General features: G+C 36.7%; 1 protein-coding gene across 2 annotated transcripts in view; it reads left to right on the forward strand.

The window, feature by feature from the left end:
• The window catches only part of LOC107089352 (kazrin-like), a 149,690-nt gene that overhangs the window by 14,788 nt on the left and 112,611 nt on the right, over window positions 1-22,291 (forward strand). For both annotated transcript variants that reach the window (XM_015382091.1, XM_015382089.1), the window contains exon 2: window positions 15,150-15,307. In XM_015382091.1, the coding sequence (XP_015237577.1) occupies window positions 15,150-15,307 (158 nt within the window). The remainder of the gene's footprint in view (window positions 1-15,149; window positions 15,308-22,291) is intronic.

Below are 22,291 nucleotides of genomic sequence, written 5' to 3' on the forward strand. Positions count from 1 at the left end.
CAATGTTTGGTTTTTTGGTCAGGTTTCCATTTATCTCTATTCTGGCTGAAGGTCTTTGGTACGATGTGTGAATCAGGTAAAGATTTATTATAGACTCTAAAGAGCTCTAGCATTTATCACAGATCCTTCCTCATAGCAGCTGTTAGACTTTATAACCATCACTGCTCCAATAACCTCAATAAGTTGATAAATTCATACTGATTTAGCAGTTTTTGTCTTAGTCAGTTAAATAACATGCTGCTGTTCTTTTGCACATCTCTGGTGTTGCTGCTATTTTTAAATATCGACTACTGTCCACAGCTGTATATTGATTATTTATTCTTCGGGTATTTATATTTGTAAAAACACTGTACAGTACAGTATTTTATTATTATTATTTTCTTTATCTGCCACCTGTTCTGTTATTTTTATACACATTTGTGTGATCAATTATGCTGTAAAGCTTTTGCTGCTGCACACCACAATTTCCCCATTGTAGGACAATAAAGACATTTTCTATTCTATTCTATTAGATGAATAAAACTCCACTAAATACCATTAAATGCAGATGGCTCTAAATTCTATGTTTGTTGTATGTCTATTTGGACCAATGTGGTTTTTGACAGCCATCTTAGATTTGGTCATAGTCTTCAGGACAGTCTTGGTTGCATTTTAGTCGTTACGATATGTGACAGTTTTAGTGTAGTTTTGCACAGTTTTATGTGGAAAAAAAGTTAACAATTTTGAATAACAACCAGATTCTTTACCAGACTGTCAGCTCTTTATAGATACTAGAATTTCTGGGTATAGAATGCTGCCGTGCAGTTCATCATTGCTGTTGGGCAGAAAACTTAAATTTATAGAATTCAAATAAAGGTTTTTTATGAATTGATGCCCTACTTTATAAAAAAAAGTTTTTCACAAAAGCAGGGAAAATAGCAGATCTAGTTTAACACACCATATTGATTAATATAGCAGGCAGACAATAACAAAATGTACAATAAGGAGAGTGGCAGCCTGAGGTGGTTATGCCCTAACCACACAGAGTTCGAGCCCCACTCCCACAGTCTGCCACTCTGAGTCTCTGAGCAAGACCCTTAACCCCACACAGCTCCTCGGGCGCCCCACGATGGCAGCCCTGCTCCTCAAGGGGATGGGTTAAATAGAGAAGTACATTTCTCCAATGTGAGATCAATAACGTTCAATTATTATTATTATATATGGGTATAAACATACAAGGTTTCCATTCAAAAGCAAATGCTTCCTGATCTACTGCAAATTATGCATTACACACAGATCAATAAAATCTTCATTCCTCCAAAAAAGGAAAGAACAAAAACAATCTTTTTACTACTTTGGCAATTTTGGCTTTATTTCTTTAATTTACCTCTTGGTTACTGCTGCTCAGGGGTCAAAGTAGATTTAAATTAACAGAGTTTTGATATAAAAAAAAAATACAGAGAGAACCTACATAATTGCCCTGTAATGCCTTGTAATTAATATGCTAACTAAAATGTTGAATTATTCAAAGGAAACATAGCAAATGTTTTTAGGACAATAAAAAGAAATATTTACATAATATATTGATAGATAGAAACAAGAACTATTAGAGAGAAATATTCGAAGATCTATATACCTTTTCACCTGGCTCTTTATCCAAAAATCAACAGTATGCAATTAAATATTTTCTTTGGATATAATTTAGGGATTCCTTTTGGTAGAAACTTAAGAATGTTTAACATTACCTCTTGTGAGCTGGAATAAAATAAATCTTAATAGACTAAAGGATTTTTTTTACGCTTGGCAGCGGATGATCAACCACATATAGTTTATTAAGAAGCGAGAGCAGGAAGAGACATACTGCTGAGATCGAACCATCAGTGTGAAGTGTAACGCGTTGTCTCTGAGCTAAGCTGCGCAAAGACACATTTCTGCACAAGCACAGCTGGAAGAGCAGAGTTTGTCAGAGTTGAGCGAGCAGTACCGGATGATTCCCGGTTATTTTCTCTCCTACAGCTGCTGCCATGATCCATGTGGGCGTATCCAAACAGGATACAGCAGCAGTCATAAAAGATCCATATTGAGCTTGTCAGTTTTTGTTATAGTCATGAAAAAAAGGACACAGACAAAATAAGTTAGTCATCGTTGACGAAAACAACACTGTTTTGGAGCAATTCGTCCTGTCAAAAAGGATATGATCTCTAATTAACACCTGTTTTCTGGAGGCTAAACAATGTGCACCCCATGTGTGGTAAAATTGAAACAACCTGCATCATCGCACCATGGTGAATATGAATGTGTTTATACTTGGGCCTGGAGAAGATAAAAATAAAACATCAAGTTGGATTAATTTTGGAGGATCTGCAAGATTCTGTAATTTTTGTTGGAAACGACAATATTAGATTAGATGTCTGGAAGAATAATTTTCTTTTATTTTAGATTTTTTTTTTGGACTATTGATTGTAGGTATGAGATTACCACAATAACTAGATGTCCAACAATGTGTCATACCGTTATAATCTTGTAAAGAGGTGGGAAGTTAGCTTTCTCTTTATGGATCATTGATAAAACATCATTATCATTCCTAACTGTACTCTAAATATTCTCTTCATTCATTTCCCGTTTTAATCCAGCTGTTTTGTTTATGTGCCTTGGAATTGTGTTATTTTTGTATTTACATGACAAAATAATTTTATAAATGCATGTTTGAAAAAATATTGTACCAAATGTTATTTTCTGCATGGATAATAAACAGTGCTAGCTTTCACTTCTGCTTTTGTGTTTTCATTATTTGCTAAGTTCTTTAGACATGTCGCTATGTTTAGCAGCTTCATATAAATCCTGGTTGATGCTCAGCTATTAATTCTGTGTATTTATATATATATATATATATATATATATATATATATATATATATATATATATCATATAGATCATTGAGATCAGTGTTTAACTTTTGCATCTGTCATTGTCTCTACCTGTTTTAAAATCACTGAAATAGTTGCCTCTGCCCGTTATTTGCATTTATTTGCAATTTGTATTAGTCCAGTTAAATAAGGACTGGTGTGCAGGTGTTGACTCATATTTAAAGGTCTTGTGCCATTCTGCAGGGTAACAAATCTCTGAGGAGATGCATGTTGTTTTTTTTTAAATACATTTATTGCTTGGATGATATCTGATAAGGTCTGTGGTTTATCTTTCTTTTTTTTTTTCCAGAGCCAGTTGATGACAACTCTACTGTAATTCTTCTAGAAAGTTACTTGTTCATTTCCTCGTTTGCAGCAGGTGTCTCTGAGCATCATTTTTCAAAAATGTGTTTTTCGTTCTCTAGCCATCCAATAGTAATTCAGTAATCCTCAGTTTTATTTCTGTGTTTATAGGTTTTTGGATCATTTGTCTTCTGGTGTTGTTCTCATTCTCTCAATGTTTCAGAGACATTCCAATATGTCTCTTTCCATTATTTGTTAGTAATGCAGTTTTAGCCATCATCTCTGTCTAAATAATCTCTTCAGTGTCACATGTACTGTGTGGGCCCACTTGTGCACTGCTGTTTAATTCCATATATTGCATAATGTCTTTATTCAGACCAGTCCTGTATTGTGTATTATCTTTCTCCGTCTTTTCTTTTCTTCTGTCTTTTCCTATTATTTAGATTATTTCTTGAATTTATGCATTTTGATCTGACATATCTGCCCCTTTTAATCATACAATCAAGTCATATTTCTTCCATGTTCATGAAAAAAATGCTCAGTTCTTTGATGCATGCAGTTATTTGTGGTTGCAGAAGAAGGTACCTTAAAGAGGGCTTTTTCCCTCTTTTTCCACCATCAAACCATTACAATGCTAATCTAATGTTTTTTTTCTGAGGTTTGGCTCTCCTCTTAACACACACAACACAGCAGAAACAATTTAGGACACCACAGAGGCTAAAGCCACTCCAGGGATGTGCTCATTCTGCTGACAGAGATTTTGGTACCGGGAACAGATTACAGTCATTATCACTGAAGAGGCCACTGTTTGTTTAAATGATACGTAATGACTTCTGACATCAACAAGACATTGTCTCCCAGATGGCTGCTTCTCACAGTTTGTTTTCTCTTCCTTGGTCCCTTCTCTGGAAATAAGAGAATTAGAGAAATTTCAGCAGTTTTTGTTAAAATACTCGGACCAGCCCCGGACCATGACACATTCGACGTCACTTAAATCTCCTTTTCCTTCAGCCTGAGGCTCAGTTTATTATTTCCTTTTTTTCTGCAAACTTGCACTCAGACAGCCTTTATTGTTCTTTTTGTACACACAGTGCATACAAAACAAAATTTCATTTTGTACAGCTCTCATGATATTTCCATTTTCTTAAAGTACAGCAGTGATCAAATGTAAATATTGTGGGAGAAAAAACATGGTTCAAAAAATGCACAGTGACGTGCTCAGTTTGATGCAGAGTCTGTTACATGATTTAGAGTTACTTATTTGACTGTTTTTGGGTCCTCGTTGGACAAGTCACACCAAGCAAGTAGAGAGATTTGAGATCATACATATTAAACACCCTGGTAAATTCAGAGTCACTTGCTCTGACCTGGTTCACATCCACAGCAGACCATCAGCTATTAAGTCAAGTGGTTTCTGGCACTCTCCACCTCAGCTCTGATGTCTTCTCAGTTGGCTCTGTCCTCGGCAGACTCTCTCTCATATAGAGACATGCTGAGCATCATTAAACAGCACTCTGCTCCCTGTTCTCCTCAGGCTCATGAGCAGCAGCCATGTGAATATGGAGAGTTCTCAGTGTTTGATGTGAGAGAGGAGTCAAAAAGCCCACAGAACGCGCTGGCAACAGTTTCCACCTCACAGGAGTGTCTAACTTGGTAAAAATGTTGATTTGATGTGCCTTTGAACTCGCCGAGCTGTTTACCTTGAGAAAAAAAAGCTTTTTAATGACTGATAGGGGCAATATCTGCACATCCATTAGAAGACACCTGCTTGGAAACCTGAATTTACGGCTTCAAAGCAGCTATAATAATAATGGTTCAGAACCGTCACCCAATATTAATAAAGCTAATTTAAAGTTTGACTGTTTAATCCCCCTCTTTCTTACTTAAAGTTTGTGAGTTATGTGCTCTACCTGTCATTGTGCTGCAGCACAGAGATATGCAGCTCCTCTGACCCACTTTCTTCTGTCCTAAAAGACGGGTTCAGGCGCTCGCAAAAACAGTCCTAATTGGTAGAAGGCTTGTCACTGATGCTGCTTGTAGCCCCAGCTTTTGAAACGCACTCCAGCATGAAGCCTTTGGATTTTGAAATGTCATATGTGAGCTCACACAACCCCTCTCTAACAAGCGTTGGTTAACCTCGGCTGTGTAAAGACGAGAGGATTCTCATTTCCCCTTCTCAGTGCAGCAGACGAAGAGACACTTATTTTATTCTCTTTGCCACTAGTGTCTTCAGAACTTTTTTTTATGTTTTCATCTTTTAAAACTGCAGTGAGAAACAGCTAAGACTGCTTCTTGTTTACGTGCAAACATGTCTGCATATTTGTTGCTGATGTTAACCAAAATGTCTTCAAAGTGGTTGGATGAATGCAGCTTCAGCATCATTTCTACAGCCTCCTCTAGCACACAGATAAACCTGTGTTTAAGTTGTGGACAATACATACACTTACATAGCTGGACATTTGGTTTCTGGCAAAAAAAGAAAGATGCTTTTAATTTCATCTTTGCTTATCTTTCCCATTTGAAACACGTGTTACATTGTCTGATATATCCTAATGTTGGACTTTTTTGTCCATGAAATAACTTAGCACAATGTGAAAGTTAGATTTTCCTTTTTTTTTAATCATAAATATAATATATTATATCATACCATATATCAGTATCCCCAACCTATCTGAAGATTGTCTAAACCACTTAGCATATGTGCCCATAACTGTACAAGGTGCAGTATTAGCATCTAGGTTTAGGAGGAGAGCTCTTTTGCATAACAGAGAAAAGTTTCAGGCTGTCAGACCAAACAAAAGAACGCAAGGGGAATAAAATGTATTTCGTCTTCAGCGCTGTGGCTGTCATTAATGTTGTTTTTCTTCCACCTACTCAGCAAGGCACTTTTGAAGATTTATTCATCATAATCGCAGTAGGAGATATTTGAAGTAAGCTATGTATATGAGGCAGATTGCAGTAAAGAACAAGGAGGAACTTATTAAAGATATTACATGTATTCTTTTCACCTTTCCCTATGCTGGCTTTACATTCTCTTCCCCTGTAATCTATTTGAGATGTTATGAAAGACATAATGCATGTTTGCATTTAACGCAGAAGGGCTCTTAAACAGCCCACTAACTGACTTCTAACCCTTTGTTCAAGCAGATATTGTTCTCTCTCTCTGACTCCCCTTCACTTAATATAAGTAAAGATGGAAATCAGCTACCTGTGTTTGAGTATGTGTGTTTTATTGAAACTGAGTGGATGAATTTGGTGTATAAGGGTTTCATCTGTTGGAGGATTATCAAAGCCATCAGAGTTTTATGTCCAGTCAATGATCTGACCCCCCACCGTGAGCTTTTGTGTTCCTGGAGTCTTTGAATCAGAGAGCAGAAGAGTAGAATGTATTTGTTGGTACTGGTCTCTTTTTTTCTTCTCACTAGATGGCACAATGATCAAAGTAATGCCAAATCAGCCTTACCCTTTAAACCAATGTAAAATGCGATCTGAAGGACCGATCATTACTTAGTCATGAATTAGTGTCAGGAAGGATGTGAGATGTCCTTTCTTCTTGTAGTTTTTCCTGCTATTATTGTAGGTAATTGCATATTATTAAAGTAGATTTATTTTAGAAGATAAAACCTTCAAAAGATTGGGTTCAACAAATAGCTTCCCTTCAAAATGTCTAATAATTCACTGGAATATGCCTTACAATGGTGATAAAAGTTATAATGGATCAAACTTCCAATAAAATATAAAAAGGATAGATGTTTTTATCTCACTGTTTGAGTGGGTGTCAGGGCTACCAGATGGTGGCAATGTTGCCACAAGCATCGTGAAGCCAGTCTTCAGGTTTCCATGTTCTCATGTAGAAGTTGTCATGCTGAGATTATGATAGCTCAATTGAGGAGTGCCAGAAAGGCTTTTATCTCCTCTGCTTAGATTTTTTTTCTTTTTTTTGCCTGAAAGTGCATCTACATATTTTACGTTTGCGGATAAGATTTTCTGTGAAGAGATGCTGTTGTAGTGTGGCAGAGAGCCACTAGGGAGATGTTGAGAGAAGTGTTTGATCAAAAGTCTCAGTGAATGCATTAATCTAAAATCCTGTAGATTATGGTGAATCTGATTTCATCCTAGTATTTTCATGATGCTTTTTTTGGAGCTGGAGATTAGCTTCTTGCAGTCTCGGGTTTATATGAAACAGTATTTTAATAGATTTCCTTTGCATTGTTGCTTTGCATTTCTATTTACTGGCTTACATGATCAGTTTTAGGCAAATATGAATTGACTTAATAAAAATAATAGTTGAAATAATATTATAATAAAGCAGCTACCTACCCAAACCTTTTTTTAAATATAATATTTTATTCTTACTGGGGATTTTATCAGATGGTTACTTTTTACTGTTGCTTAAGTAAAATACTTTGAAGTGGTGCTACCCTTACTAGATCATAGTTTTTGGGCACTGTATCAATGTCTGCATTGCTCTGGCTTTCAATTCTGCATTTTGCATTACTTGTGCATCACAGGTCAAGACACTTGCAGCGATCAGTTTTTACCTCCAGGCTCATGATCCATGTCATTTACGTCAGATATTTACTTATTAAAACATCTAAAAACCATGTATCATATTCTGACCACAGAAATATCTTCTGTACTGGTCTGTGAAATAACAGCCTAATAAAAACAGTGAAGTCTGGGGATGTATTACAACAAAATATGAAAAAAGTCCACTAACAAACACTTTTCTAAGAAAAATGCTTTTCTTTGAATTAATTTGGATATTTTTAAAGCTAATGAGGTAATGAGGAGGGTTTTAAGTGCTTGGTTATTGTCTAACAAAACAGATGTTTGGATGTTTTGGGAGTTTTTTACTGCAACTCTGCAGGAAGTCTACCCTGCAGACTTCATGCGAATATTTTTTTCCCCCAAGCTGCCCTGAAGCACTTAACTCTTCAACCACAAACCTTTTCAGTTTAAATAAACCAACCAACAGATAAGAGGATTTGTACTCTGTTAAAGGAAGGTTTATGTTGTCACTAGTTGTGTCTTGTTCTAAAAGTCCAAGCACTTGCTTACAAACACTGATTCAGCATGTACTTCACAATTTGCTACAAACACTACCCAAGCATATTATCACCCCCCTTGCTCTTGCTTTCCTAACCATGACTAATAACTACAGCAGTTTTATATAAAATTGTCTCCCACATAGATTTGACATATGTTGCAGTGGTCCAATCAAACTCTGAACCTTCATACACCAGTAAGCCTCATGGATTGCAACACTGTTGAAAGGTAGTGTGTGCCAAAAAATCCTCAACAATGACAGCAACTGAGAGACAGAACAACAACTTATTTAGGTCAATTTTAAAGGTTTTATAGGATCTAATTTATGTTTCAATGAGTGTATAAAGATGGAATCTCAACCTTTTGGTTGCTCAAATAAGCTTGCCTTCAAAGCAATCCCTTCGCAGTTATATCATCTTCCCTAGAATAGCCAATGGGCAATTCCTCTGCAATAATTTAGCTTTACTGAGCAAACTTCCGCTGGAATATTTTGAGCGCAAAGTTGTTTTCATGAAGATGATCTATTCATAGTGTTACCTGAATATCAAATGAAGGAAGCCTTTCCTGTTTATTTTGAATCCATCCATTTTCCATCATGCTTATCCCTGCTGGCATCATGAGGGGTGCTGGTGCCTATCACCAGCTGTCAAAGGGCGACAGGCGGGGTACACCCTCGACAGGTTGCCAGTCCATTGCAAGGCAACAGAGAGACAACTCTCTGAGAACTGAACCCGGAACCTTCTTGCTACCCACTCTTCCACTCTGTAGCAGCATGCTTTGTATAAAGTGTCAGAGATTCTTGGGAAAATAGAAAAACAAATGTTGATGAAAGATAAAAAAGCAATCACATCATGGATTTAACGCTTAGGAGATTTTTCCATATTTTCCACAATTAAGCCTTCTTTACTGAAAGCATGGCAGGTTTATTCAGTGAGAAACCCTAAAGAACAACCTCCTGACCTAGGATCATTCTCCTGTTAGTGGGACAGTCTGCTGTGATTATTTAGCTGTGATCTGATTAAAATGTGGCTGAGTCCACTCTCTTGAGATTGGTGTGGATTTTCAGAAACTCTTTAATCCTTTCATCTGTTTCCAAGTCCTTTTGGGATTGTAAAGCAACATGTTTGGAGCTACTTCAAATTGCTTTGGCTGAGACGATCTGACTACCCAACGGAGTGCTCTACAAATCTAGCACAAGCTGAAAATTTCTTATCGAATTTTTAGCATATTTTCTTCAGATCTGAGCTATCTAAACACATTTAACTGTTTTGTTTAGACATCTAAATTAAACAAGGGCTCCAGTGATGGCACAATTATAAATCTTAAAGTCCCCTGAAATATGCCGTGATACTTCTCTATGTGCAGGGACATCGTGTTATGAGAGTTTTGTAATTTTTTTTTTAAATATGGAGATTAAATCCTCTTTTCAGAAACACTGTACCGGCTGACTAAACACCAACATGCCTCATTAGACTCTCATTATTGATGTTGTTTTTCTGCAGTGGGTGGCTACAAGGATTGTAATGAGCTGTCTACATCTCACAGTCAGCAGCCACCGTGGGCCACCTGTGTGTGGGAGTGTGCTTCACAAAAAAATACAATATCCCTCTGATTTAAATGATTACATGCCATCACGTCATGGTAATCTTACCTTCTAAACAATCAAGATAAAGAGATGCTAGGAATGAACACATCCCAGATACTTTTACACACATGGCTTTCTTTTTTAAACTTTACTACCTAAATACAAGTGTTGAAATTAATTTTAAGTCTTGCCATTCAAAAGCATTTTTAGCCAATTTTGGGTGTACTGTAAGACCCCTAAATTGAATCAAAGCACCCCTAAATTCCAAGTTACTTTTTTTTTTAACTGTATGCACTTTTTAAAATATAAAAACAAAAAAAAGCTATGAAATGTTAAAAACTATTCAGTACTTTGTTTAAAAATATCTCAAAAAGAATCAGCTGTCAGTGAAAAAAGTTGACATTGACAAGAAATAATAAATTTAAATTTCTTTTTAAATCATTACATTAATTTTGAGTTGTGATTCAACAAAAATATTGATAATTTAAAGAAAAAACAAGTAAATATGCATGATGGGGATTCTAAAAGCAACACTTTGAGGGAATCACTGCCATCAGGGTATTTCTGAAATTTTCAGATTTCAGATTTCTTTTGATTGATTGTTGGTGAAATGTTCATGAGCAACATGCTCTAACGGGTCTAGGACTGTGTTGTTTGTTTTATAATTTTTAAAACCACAACTCAATAGTTCGATTTATTTAGTAAACCTTTATCTTTTTTCAGTTTCTAGTTATTGAACTGAATGTTGCCTTTTCTTTAACGGGAGTGTGTCTAAACTTTAAAGCACAACTGTATATATCATCTTGTTAAATACAATCCATGTTATGACTGCCAGTCCTTAGAGTTAGAGAGGAAGGAGAGGAGCAAGGTGTTTGCAAAATGTGAGTTCAGGAAAAAACAGGGAAGAAAACAAACAGAATAGTAGCAGACCAAACAGCAGTTGTTAAGATGAAAGAAAAATATTTAAATCAGTAGATTGGATGATCCAATTAAACCAGGTGTGCTTACCTCAGTAACCATGACGATGATGGCCAGACACACCTGGATTAATCAGTTGATCCAGTTATGAAAGACAGGAAACAAAGGAGCTGCCTTACCTTCAGGAAGTAGAGGCGTTGTGCATAGAGCCCTTTATAGGTGTTTCTAAAGACGCTGCTTTAACGTCCGCAATCAGTGGCCCCTTTCATAACAACTGGTTTCTAGACTTAAGTCTGAACTATAAACATGGTGAACTCTACTAAAGACACAATGTCTCACAAAGGGATTGGTGACCCTTGTGTTTTTTTCCTATGATGTCACATCGTAATCACAAACAATAATTCATTTAGGGAAAGCAGAGATTAGGGATCTGGAGCTAACGAATCATCTCTATGTCATGTGTTTGTTCTGCCCAGCCACTGAAACAGGTGAGTCCAATCTGCACAGGTTAATTCACTCTACAGATTGGACTCATCTGGTTCAATGCCCGAGCAGAATAAATACATGAGATTACTTTTTGGATCCAATTCCCCATCTCTGAGGGAAAGTATAGATTGTGGAGTGTTCTGATTTTTTTCTTGATCTTCATGTTGGTGTTTGAGAAAAAACGTACTACAGGAGCTTTTTTTCCTTATCCTGTTTTATTGACGGGATGCACAGTGGAACAGTGGGTAGCACTGCTGACTTACAGCAAGAAGGTTCCAGGTTTTATTCCTGGCCTGGGTCTTCCTGCATTGAGTTTGCATGTTCTCCCTGTGCATGCATGGGTTCTCTCCGAGTATTCTGGATTTCTCCCACAGTCCAAAAACATGACTTTTTGGTTAATTGTCTTTTTTAAATTCTTCTTAGGTGTGTGTGTGTGTGTGTGATTGGTTGTTTTTCTTTGTGTTGCCCTACGATAGAATAGCAATCTGTCCAGGGTGTAACCTGACTCTCGCCTGTAAATAGCTGGAGATAGGCACCAGCATCCCTGGTGACCCCAGCAGGGATAAGTGTGATGGAAAATGTTTTATCTCCTATTTCTTTTAGTATAAATTTTTCCATCGCTGTTTATTTGTGTGAATTTTGAATTACTGCTTTAGAACTTGATGGAAACAACAAGATATGATTCAACCAACTAAATTTAGCAAAGAAGATTTTTTCTAGCTTGGGGTGTTTTTTCAAAATAGAGTAAATGTCCTACAGAAATGGAATCCCATTTATCAAATAATTTCTGAAAAAAACCTACATTTACCTCACAAGACTGATCTGTTGTTTTTTCTGACGCATTCCTGAATACAAGTATTAGAGTTGCAGTTGTCTTTCGGGGTGGTATGTATCACTAATACGAGCTGAGATGAGAAAATTAACTTGCCCAATTGCAGCACGTTCATCACTGATATGTTGTCCTCACTGGTTTGCTACCTCTGCTGTTTGTTCCAGCCAAGTGTAGCATCAACATTTGACTACATTACGCTGAATTTACATTTTTCTTTGTTCAATATTTAAAAGTTCTGTCAAAATTTGCATGCATATTGGATGGAAACAGAGTTAGGGCTACCATCTAAAAACCAGCCATCACAGCAGGTCTCCTCACCCATTTGTTCATGTTTGCCCTTGCAGACTTTGATCCAAGCTCCCTCCCTGACCAAGTCCCCTCTCCCTTCCCTCTCATCTTCACCTTACTCCACCTGGATGGTAGGCTGTGAGTGGTACAGTGATAAATTTAGTTATCATTTTAATCAGGCCTTCTGATGAAATAATCGCAACAGTGACCTTCCAGCAGCCACACTTAAGCTTTTGTAAATTTGGCTGAATCTGACCAGTTTGGTGAAAAAAGTTGTTCTGTTCTGGCTATTTTCAAAGTTGCTGGTGGTGAACTGGCAGGTACTGTAGGTCGGATTCATGTTGTCTTGTCTGGATTTTTCCAACATGCATAAACCTCAGAGCTGTGCTGGAGTCAAACATTAATCGGGAATGTCACCAACCCAGAAAGTTTCTGCACCTCAAAATTTCACAAGTGAGAAGCAAACAGTTTTTAGAAAAGCCTTGATAAGCTGTAGAGTGTTGTTCTTGTGCTTTTTGCCTTTGACTCTAAGAGGCAGGTTTTGCTTTGTGATATGGAGTGTTGACATAGGACTATTCATGGTTGTCATCAGAAAGTTTTCATTTTAAAAAGCCACCTGTCTGTAAAAAAATGCTCAACAGAGAAAATTGAAATGGGAGACTGTGTCTGCTTCTCCACTCTGACAGCATGTCATTTTCACCAGCAGCCTGCCATTACCTGGAGTGTTTGGCAATCTTCTGGCTGCAGAGGTCCACCTTGTAAATGGGGAATGTGAAATTAGAATCCAGTTATCAGCTGCTGTTGTAAACAGTTTACCCTCACCTTCCTAAACCCACCCAACCATCCCTCTCTTCTATGTTTTCATAGCAGGATGATGCTCTACCTGCAGGGCTGCTTTATGCATGTTATCATACCTCTTTTGCTGAGCTTCTGTAGGTCAAGAAAAGCCTGGAAGGTGCAGCAGAAAATCTTTGATCGCTCTGTTGAAAAAATTAAATAAAACGACCTTGAGTGTCACCACCAGTGACTCACATATTGCCTCAGTTACTGTCACTCTTGTCCAGATTCTCTTCTAAGTCTGTACAGCGGTATAGAGATTGTAAGGTAATCCCTAAATACAGAAATAAAAAAACACAATTTTTTTTATAAACTATAAATAAATGGCCTGCTGTAAGATATTAGGTCAAATCAGGTGCTATAGTATGTGTTACATATCCAAAGCACATGTAGAGTAAACATGTGTTTTAAGTATATTGTGGTAAAATGCCAAATGGAATAACTAATAAAAAGACGAATCACACTTCCACTATCTGTCACTTCCACTCAGCAGCCCAGATATCTTTATACACCTAATTCCAGATCTGATATTATTTCTTCAATAAAAAATACAAACATTTGAATAGGATATTACCAATATAAGTCTCTGCGAAAGCTTTTGTATTAATGATGATTAAAATCTAAACGGGGTTTACTGGGCAGTGTCAGGGTTCTGCCCTCTGTTTAGGTTTATTTTTGTAATTCTCTGTCTTGGTAGTTGTTTTCTGGCCATTTTGTGTTTTTCAGTTACTCTCTGTTGCCCCTTTGTGCCTGTTTCCTTTCCCCTTGGCTCCCTTCTAGTTACGTCTATCTACACCTGCTCCTTATTAGCTCATTAGCCCATTTTTTTGTTCTCTTCCCCATATATACGCCACCTCTGCAGTTCTTCATTGCTTCTTTTTGTTTTGTTGTTACTTGACTCCCTACACGTGTGTCTCCTTGGCATCACATCTTCTGATTTTTTTGGTTTCTAGTATTTTTGGATTTTTGCCCCTGTTTGCCTCTGGATCTTTCATTTAATCAGCAAAATTCATCTCTGCCTCATCATCTCTGCATTTGGGTCCTCAAAAACCTCCAACAAACCCTGACAGGCAGGTTAAGTAGTCCAGTATCAGCATCTTTTGGATGTGTAACAGTTACATTTTCTTTATAGTGCACCGAAGAAACCATTAAATAATACAAATGTATGAATTGATCATTGTAGTGTAAGACCATATTTGAAAGTCATTCTTAATTCTAAGAATTCACATTTTAACAGTGAATAAAATTGTTTTTGAGAAATCCCGTCATTAAATTTTTCTATTTATTGAATTCTGGCCCTCTTAGGGACTAAATACGGCCCTCCAGATCTGAGTTCTATATGGTGTTAATTCTGGGAAAAAGAAAAACACACCAGACATTATTACTGCGGCTCCAATCGTTACAGAATGGATTACATAATGGACTGAAAGTGCATTTCTAAGTCTCTTTAATTGATTCAGGCTAATAATGCTTGTCTTGTCCAAATGAGGGATTATTCAGAGGCAGAGAACAGTAGTTATGGATGAAGGAAGTGTCTCAGATCACAAAAGTCTGATCCATAAAATCCTACTTGTGGGAAAAGGACACACACAGAGGCTGCAGGAAGCAATGGACAAATTCATCTTTTTTTGGACAGAAATCAACAACAAAACAAACATATTAGAAATATATTGCCCATCTTCTAAAATCTCAGGTATAAGGAATAGAGACATGTTGCCTCTATACCCTTGTGTTTATTGTCATTGCAACCCATTGATCAGGAATACACTGTTGTTTTCTGTTTGTTATATCTCTTGATCAATTTCAATATTGATCTATGCTGAAATCATATTGATGATGTTGATAATGGTATCGGTCAATTCTTATGGCTGCATTATCAATATCATATTGGACATGAAAAAGTTATGTGGAGCCATCTCTAGCTTTAAAGAACTCCCCTTTTTATATTTGTTTTTATTTTTTGCAGCTGTCCAGTCTCTAAACAGCCTGAATGACCAGATTGCTCAGTTCATGGTGACCCGACCTTGTAATCTCGCTGATGAGGAGGAGGCCTTCATCCCAGGAGAGAGGGATACTCTCAGGAAGTCCATGGCACTGATGAGACACCTGCTTATGGACGCTCAGGTACCAAACGTTTCCTAGCAAGACTAATTGTTATCTGGCCTGTAGTACCTGTCCTAAGGATGTAATTATGCACATGTCTTTCACCCTAGAATAATCATCTGATCTTTGAGCTCGCTGTAGGATCTACTGAAATCACAATCTCACATTTCTATCTTAAAATGTAACTCCAAAGTACAAATTTCAAAATGCTGAAATATGTGATAATACTAAAGAATTAGTAGTCCACAACTATGTACTCTAAGCAGAACTTGTTTTTCAATAATTGTTCTGTTTTTTGTTTTTTTTTGTTTTTTTGGGGGGGGGTGCACTTTGTACCCCATCCCCATGTTTTCCTTTTCAGCTAATTCTTAAACTGAACAAAAACAAAATCCGCTCAAACAGCATAACACTGCCAATGATGTTTATAGGCAGTTTAACCACATTTGAATTAGGTCCTATGAATATTGCTCTGAGGAAAATAGATTGATTTGTACACAATTACATTTTTGGCCATTTTAAAACAGCAGAGATGTTTTGATCAGTCAGAAAATGAAATATCTTCCAGAGATGTTAATTTTAACACTGTAAGCAGATAAAGAAAGAAATGAAGAATCCTAATAAAGAGGAAAACACTGTTTTCAATATATATACATGATGACAGAAGGACATGTCTATAGTCAGAAAAACCCCATAGTTCTGTTAATAGGTGCAATGAATTTCTCATTGTAGTTTGTATTTGCAGCACCTACATGTTGGATTTTTTTAGTCTCCTATTTTTTAATTTAATTCAAAACTTGTTTTATTCAAAACATTGTGATTCGTCTCTGATTCAGTTAAAAAGTACCTTCCCTTGATCTTGTGCAAAAAGGGGGCGTATTCTGTAAGGAAAATGTTTACTTAAATATACATATATAGATAATATACATAGACTTAGCGTGCAAATACAGCAATTGGAGACATGTGCAAAAACAGAACAAATTGAAACTTGGTGAATTTCTTTACGAGAAGGCAAAACATTTTCCCCAGACAGATAAAAAATATTATAGTGGCTCTAAAAAAATAATTGCTTTGTGGTTTTGACTACAAAGTTATTAACTAAGTTTTTATTTCTTTTCTTATTCTATGCTTCATGTTTTAGAAGTTAATGTTACTATTTCATGGTAATATTTTTTTTTTGTTTATTGAGTATAAACATTAAAACATTAATTTATCCTTATATGCTTCTTGCAAAGATTTTATTTTGAAAACTTCCTTGGACTCAATTACTGCAAAAGCTTTTTCTCCATTTCCCACAACAAAGCAAGTCTAGCTCTATGAGATATTTGCCAGTCTGAGTGAAGTGATGAAGAACTTGATGTTGAACTGTGTGATGTTATTTTCTAATCCTCCTCCGTGTTCTCTGTTTCCAGCTGCTTTGAAGCAGCTCTAATGGTCTCACAGACTAAACAGAAACAAGCTTAAAGACAAACCTTTCCAAAGTAATAACTTTTAATCTCGCTGCTCGCTCTGGACTGCATTTTGAAAAATTAACGAATCTTCACCTTTTCTTTTTGTACCTTTAAAGCACATGTGCAGGTAATAATACTTTACAGAGCAAACGCAAGACACACAAAAACTAAAAGAGTATACAAAATAATTGCAAAAAGCACTAGGGGCCCATTAGTGCTGGGTTGCATAACATAATGTTACCCAAAGCAATGAAAGAAAAATAGTAAAGGATTTTAGGTACAGTACACTTACTTAAGTGAAAAGACAACGAGAACAAGAAAGATAATGTTCCTTCCTCCACCTCTAGTTTTAAAGACCATAAATTAACTCATGTCTGGTTCTTATGTGGTTTTTCTACTGAAGAGTAGAGAGTCGTGGAAAAGCATTAAACCAGTGTTGCTGTTACACTGTAAACCCAATCAATTAGAGCTTTTTTCATTTTGAAATGACACACTCAACTTTTTGGATATATACTTACCTGTGCCATGATAAACAATACTTTATTTGAACCCTTGATGCCTATTGTTGCTAATAAGCAGCAAACCCTTTATATTGCGTACATATACATATATATATATATATATATATATATATATATCCCAAATTCTACTCTTTTTCTTTTATTCAATATATGTCACAATATTTGTTTATGTTGTGTTAAATACTGCTGACGTTGGAAATTGCTTTTAAATCAGAGCACATTACCAGCAAACATGTTTTTTGAAGCAACCATACAGTAGTGTTTAAGAAGGAACTAACAAATTAGGATCTATGGAGAGACTAAAAATTTGATTAATTAATTTCTACATATTTAACAGAATCTTAGCTTTTTTTGCAAAGAGGAATTCAGACATTTTTCAGTCTCTTCAAATTTCAAACATGCACAGCTGGTTGAAACCCTCACCAAATTAGGTTGTACTAAGTATTTATTCTGGGGTAATACATACAACAGTTTAAATTCATTTTCAAAATATAAACATTAAGCGTTAATAAAAGTTTAACTTGCTCTTAGAAATTAAGTCTGTGACTGTAAGATGAAAGAAATATGCAAAAAAATTTTAGAGGTTCAGAGACTTTATAAGCCACAGAGAAACCGTTGCCCAGGGTGATATGATTGCTCATGAACAGCTGAATGTTCCTGAAAAGTAAATAAAAACATGTCTCTCAAGAAATAAAGAAATAAAGCTATTTTAGGAGGCTATATGCACCTGTGTACAGTGCCTTAAAGAATATTTTCTTCTACACCTTTTTATTTTACTTATAAAGTTATCTATTTATTCAGTAGGGCATATAAAACATTCCTTCATTCATACATCCGAAATATTGATTGAAGTGTCCCTCCTTCCTGCTTTGCTATGGATGAGATTGTAATCGATCAGCGGGGAGCGACTCTCATTTGTCATTTTATTTTAACTTCCTTCTACTTCTTGAAGAATGCTAAATAAATCCTGACACACTGATTCAATTGTGCCTTCTATGAGCACCGTCGGCAACTTGGATGATGGATGCGGAGTCCTGGTGACGTTCTCCTGGAGATATTTTCTCAGATGCAGTGTCATTGATTAAAGGGAAGGTAATTCAGCAAAAGGCCATTGCTTTCACCTCGGCTCGGTCGTATGGGAGCTCAAGTGAAAGATTATTAGCCTGCAGTCTGTTCCTCCTGTTAGTCAAGGAGTATCAGTAGCATTGGGTGGTGATGGATAAGCAGGAAAGCCAGCTATGGACAGAGCGCATAAGTTGTACTATTTGGGATAAAAGTCAAAGTGAAGGCACCTGTCAGATTGACAGCTTTCCCTGCCTGTTAGGTTTGTTGGTGTCAGATTGCACACCTACTGCCTTTTTTTTTGGTTTTGTAGTTTTTACATCGATGAGGCGACAGGGATGGCTCTGTTAGCCTGAGGCTTATCGCTCTCAACTGACAGAGGGTGAAAAAATATCATCATAAGATTCTGACCTGTGTCTGCTATACGCCTACTAACATTACCAAATGACAGAACTGTTACAATGTTCATAAATACATATTATGGAATGAATAACAATCTGGTCCAATCCGTGTACATAATCACACATTAGGACAGTATAAAAATCTTGAATCAAAACCTTTTCTGTGATTCTTGTCAAATATGTTAGGTTAGATATGTGCTTAAAGTTACTTATTATAAAGGCTTATTATTAAAAGCCAAACACAACCCAAATGAAAAGGAGTATTAGTTTTTTAAGTATTTTAATTACATTTTTAATTTAATGGTTAAAAATGATCAAAACGCTCTAACATTAAGCTGGTTTGTGCTGCAGCTTCATTCCAGCAGATCTGTTTTCCCTTTCTCAATAAAGCTCTGTGAAATGGAAATTAAAATAATACATGCTTTCATCTATTTTTAATCATTAATTCATGTCTGCATTCCTACCCAAAAGGCTTATAAGATGCCTTTAAGTTTTTTTGATTCTTCTTTTTTTAGATGAATTACGGTACTCACAGGAAAGGCCTACTTATCACGCAAAACTGTATCATGATCACTTGGAGCAAATGATGGAGCAACTAAACCCTCACTTGGACAATAGGTTTTTAAATCTAAAGAAAAAGTCTGAATTTAAGTTTAAGAACAAGTTTAGAATGATTCCAGGCAGGACAGGCATTGCTAGTATTCTACACTTTCCACAAATGAAAGGAATCCTTTCAGAAATGCAAACCTTTCATATGTGGTTAGAGTCTTGGAATTTTGGTCATTGTCTGGTCTAATTTGTGACGCCCTGACATGCAGTTATGACACAGGTGAAATATTTAAAGGTAAACTGTGAGATTTTGCTTGATCTGTAGTAATGTGAAGAATTCAGCAGGAATTATGAAAATATATTTTGAATTTTAGGAATCATTCGACCATATGACGAATACACCTAAGAATTCGGCACAATTACATTTCAACTCTGTTTTTTTTTTTTACATTTTGTGGGCGTTTCCAATAAGAACTGAGGTACGTAAAAGAAGACAGCTTTTAAAAGGGGAATCTCTTGGTTGTCCGTGTGCTGGCCTGGCTGGCACCACCCTAGACTCTAATGCAGGGGTCTTCCACCTTTTCCAGGCCGAGGTCCCCCAAACTGATGGCGAGATGGAGCGGGGACCCCCTAATTATGTATATTGTATGAAACACCTCTATTACATATGGAGTCATGTAATGAAAGTAATTTCTCCCTGGGAGAGGGAGAAAGGTGTTCCAAAACCTGGTGGACCTGTAGCGAATGGGGAGGAGCCCTTTCCCAGAGGACGGTGGGGTGTGAGGGGTCACTGATGATGTTACAGGCTCGGGACGAGATGAGATGTCCTACATGGAGGGAACAATGACTTCAATTTCCTTCTTCTCTTGAGGGGTCATATTCGAGTACATTCAAGTACATTCTCATTCCATGTTGAGGACGAGCTCTTGTCATAGAGAGGGGATGGTGTTCATGAAGAGTCATGTATCTGCTGTCAGATGGAGTCTGACAGAGCTTCATTTCCCTTAACATGTGTTCACAGTATCCCACATTTTGTGCTGCATCTAACTTCTGGAGCCTTTTACAGTGGAATTAAAGGAATAAAAAAAAGAGGGATTTCCTGATGCTGTAGCATTAGTGTGTAAGTCAAGTTAAAAACCACTGAGGAAATTATTAGATTATAGACCTAGACTTTTACTAAAAGGCAAAGAGATAATAATTTTCGAGGAATTGAATGCTTTCTCTCTGAATCCTGTCCAAGAATTGATTGCTTCCTTCGTCATATGCACAGATGAATTATGCATGATCCCGTTGCTATACTGGAGTGAATGCATGTGAATAATCAAGTGGTTTTCTGTGGTGAATAGATGTAGCCGAACACTGGACCTCATCTGGCCCTTATGAGGTGAAGTCATAAACCCGTAAACAGTGATAAGGTGATTGGTGGACAAAGGAGACAGGCAGGCACATAATTTATCCCGTGTTTTCTGGAAAGTCTTAGTTTTCAGGAAAAAATAATGTTTTATAGAAGTACATGTGTGTTAAAAAAAGGTTGCATTAAGCCCCAAAATATTAGTTTTCAATTTTTTATGACTTGTTTCTATTGTGTTCTATGTAATCACTTCCAGCTCTTATTAACCTGAAAATAAGTATAGAAAGAGAAGAAAAAAAGTCATGCTCTCACACCACACTATGATTCCTCAGCTAAGCGCACAGGCAGGGGAGAATTGGCAATTAATTAATTTTGGAAAAGTCTAAAATAGCTGTTAAATCTATCCACCTGCCTTATTTACTATGGAATGAGTCATGCTGAGTACCCAGTACTGGGCTACAATATGGTACATATCTCATTTTAGGGCAGCCCAGTGTATTTACAATAGGCTGCTTACAAAGAAACCGATGGAGGCATAGCTGCATAAGCCAAGCTGAAGCCAGCAGTTAAGCCTGCTGACTCAGAATGAGCAAATTGTATGTTACAGCTAACAACTTATTCACCAAGCAAGACATGAGGTGCAGCCTGACTCTAAGCATCATGAGGGTTATGATGAGGGACAGAGAGTACACTGCCTTTCAACGGAGCTGCAGTTAAAGTTGAATGGCCTAGCCATGATAGAAAACAATAGGAATCCTCTCTACAAGCTTCTAACTGGATTTGCATCTTGGTGTGAAAATGATCAGGTCCTTTAGTTTAGTCAAAATAAGAGCATTTACTTCTAAATTAGCTTCACTCCTTGAAAGAAAGTGCATTTTAAGTTCCTTTAAGGAAATGAACACATATAGTGGTGCCAATTATATATAGTAGTAACTAAAGTTCTCTCATCTCAGTGAAAAGTGCAGTGTTAATGAGAAAAAAATCATAGCAATTAATCACAAGTGTTTTACTAATTGGTTTACTTTTTATTTTTCTGAATAGGACTTATCATGTTTAATGTGAACTCAACTAATGAAACAAAGGCAAAGTGCAGAGAAAATGGGGGGAGAAAACATTAGCCCTTGCATTAATTGCTCAGTGAAGAACATCAGAATATTGAAAATGTTGTACTTACTATTTCCATAAATTGCAAATGAAAATAGTTTCTTTATTTGCGGTGTAAAGGGCTGAAAAGATGACAGTAGAAAGAAACAAGGCTTATGAAAGAGAAAATTCTTGAATTGTGCTACACCTGGTTGCACGTTGGTGTAGCTCTCCTAGTTTGATTGTGGTATTTTTTTTAAAGAACTGAAGTTTCTTCATTTGAGAATGAAAGTCTCTTTTTTATGATTGTTTTTGTGGTGTTAGATACTATGCAGCTGAAAGGATTATCGCTGATATATTTTCATTTTCGGATATTTGTATGGCGCTGCGATGGATTGGCGACCCATCCAGGGTGTACCCCGCCTCTCGCCCGTAGACAGCTGGAGATAGGCACCAGCAACCCTCGTGACCCCCCTTGGGATCAAGCCTCTAAAGAAAATGGATGGATGGATGGATGGATGGATGGATGGATGGATGGATGGATGGATGGATGGATGGATGGATGGATGGATGGATGGATGGATGGATGG

This window comes from Cyprinodon variegatus, unplaced genomic scaffold (genome assembly GCF_000732505.1).
Source record: "Cyprinodon variegatus isolate N-32 unplaced genomic scaffold, C_variegatus-1.0 Scaffold248, whole genome shotgun sequence".
Taxonomy (NCBI): Eukaryota; Metazoa; Chordata; class Actinopteri; order Cyprinodontiformes; family Cyprinodontidae; genus Cyprinodon; species Cyprinodon variegatus.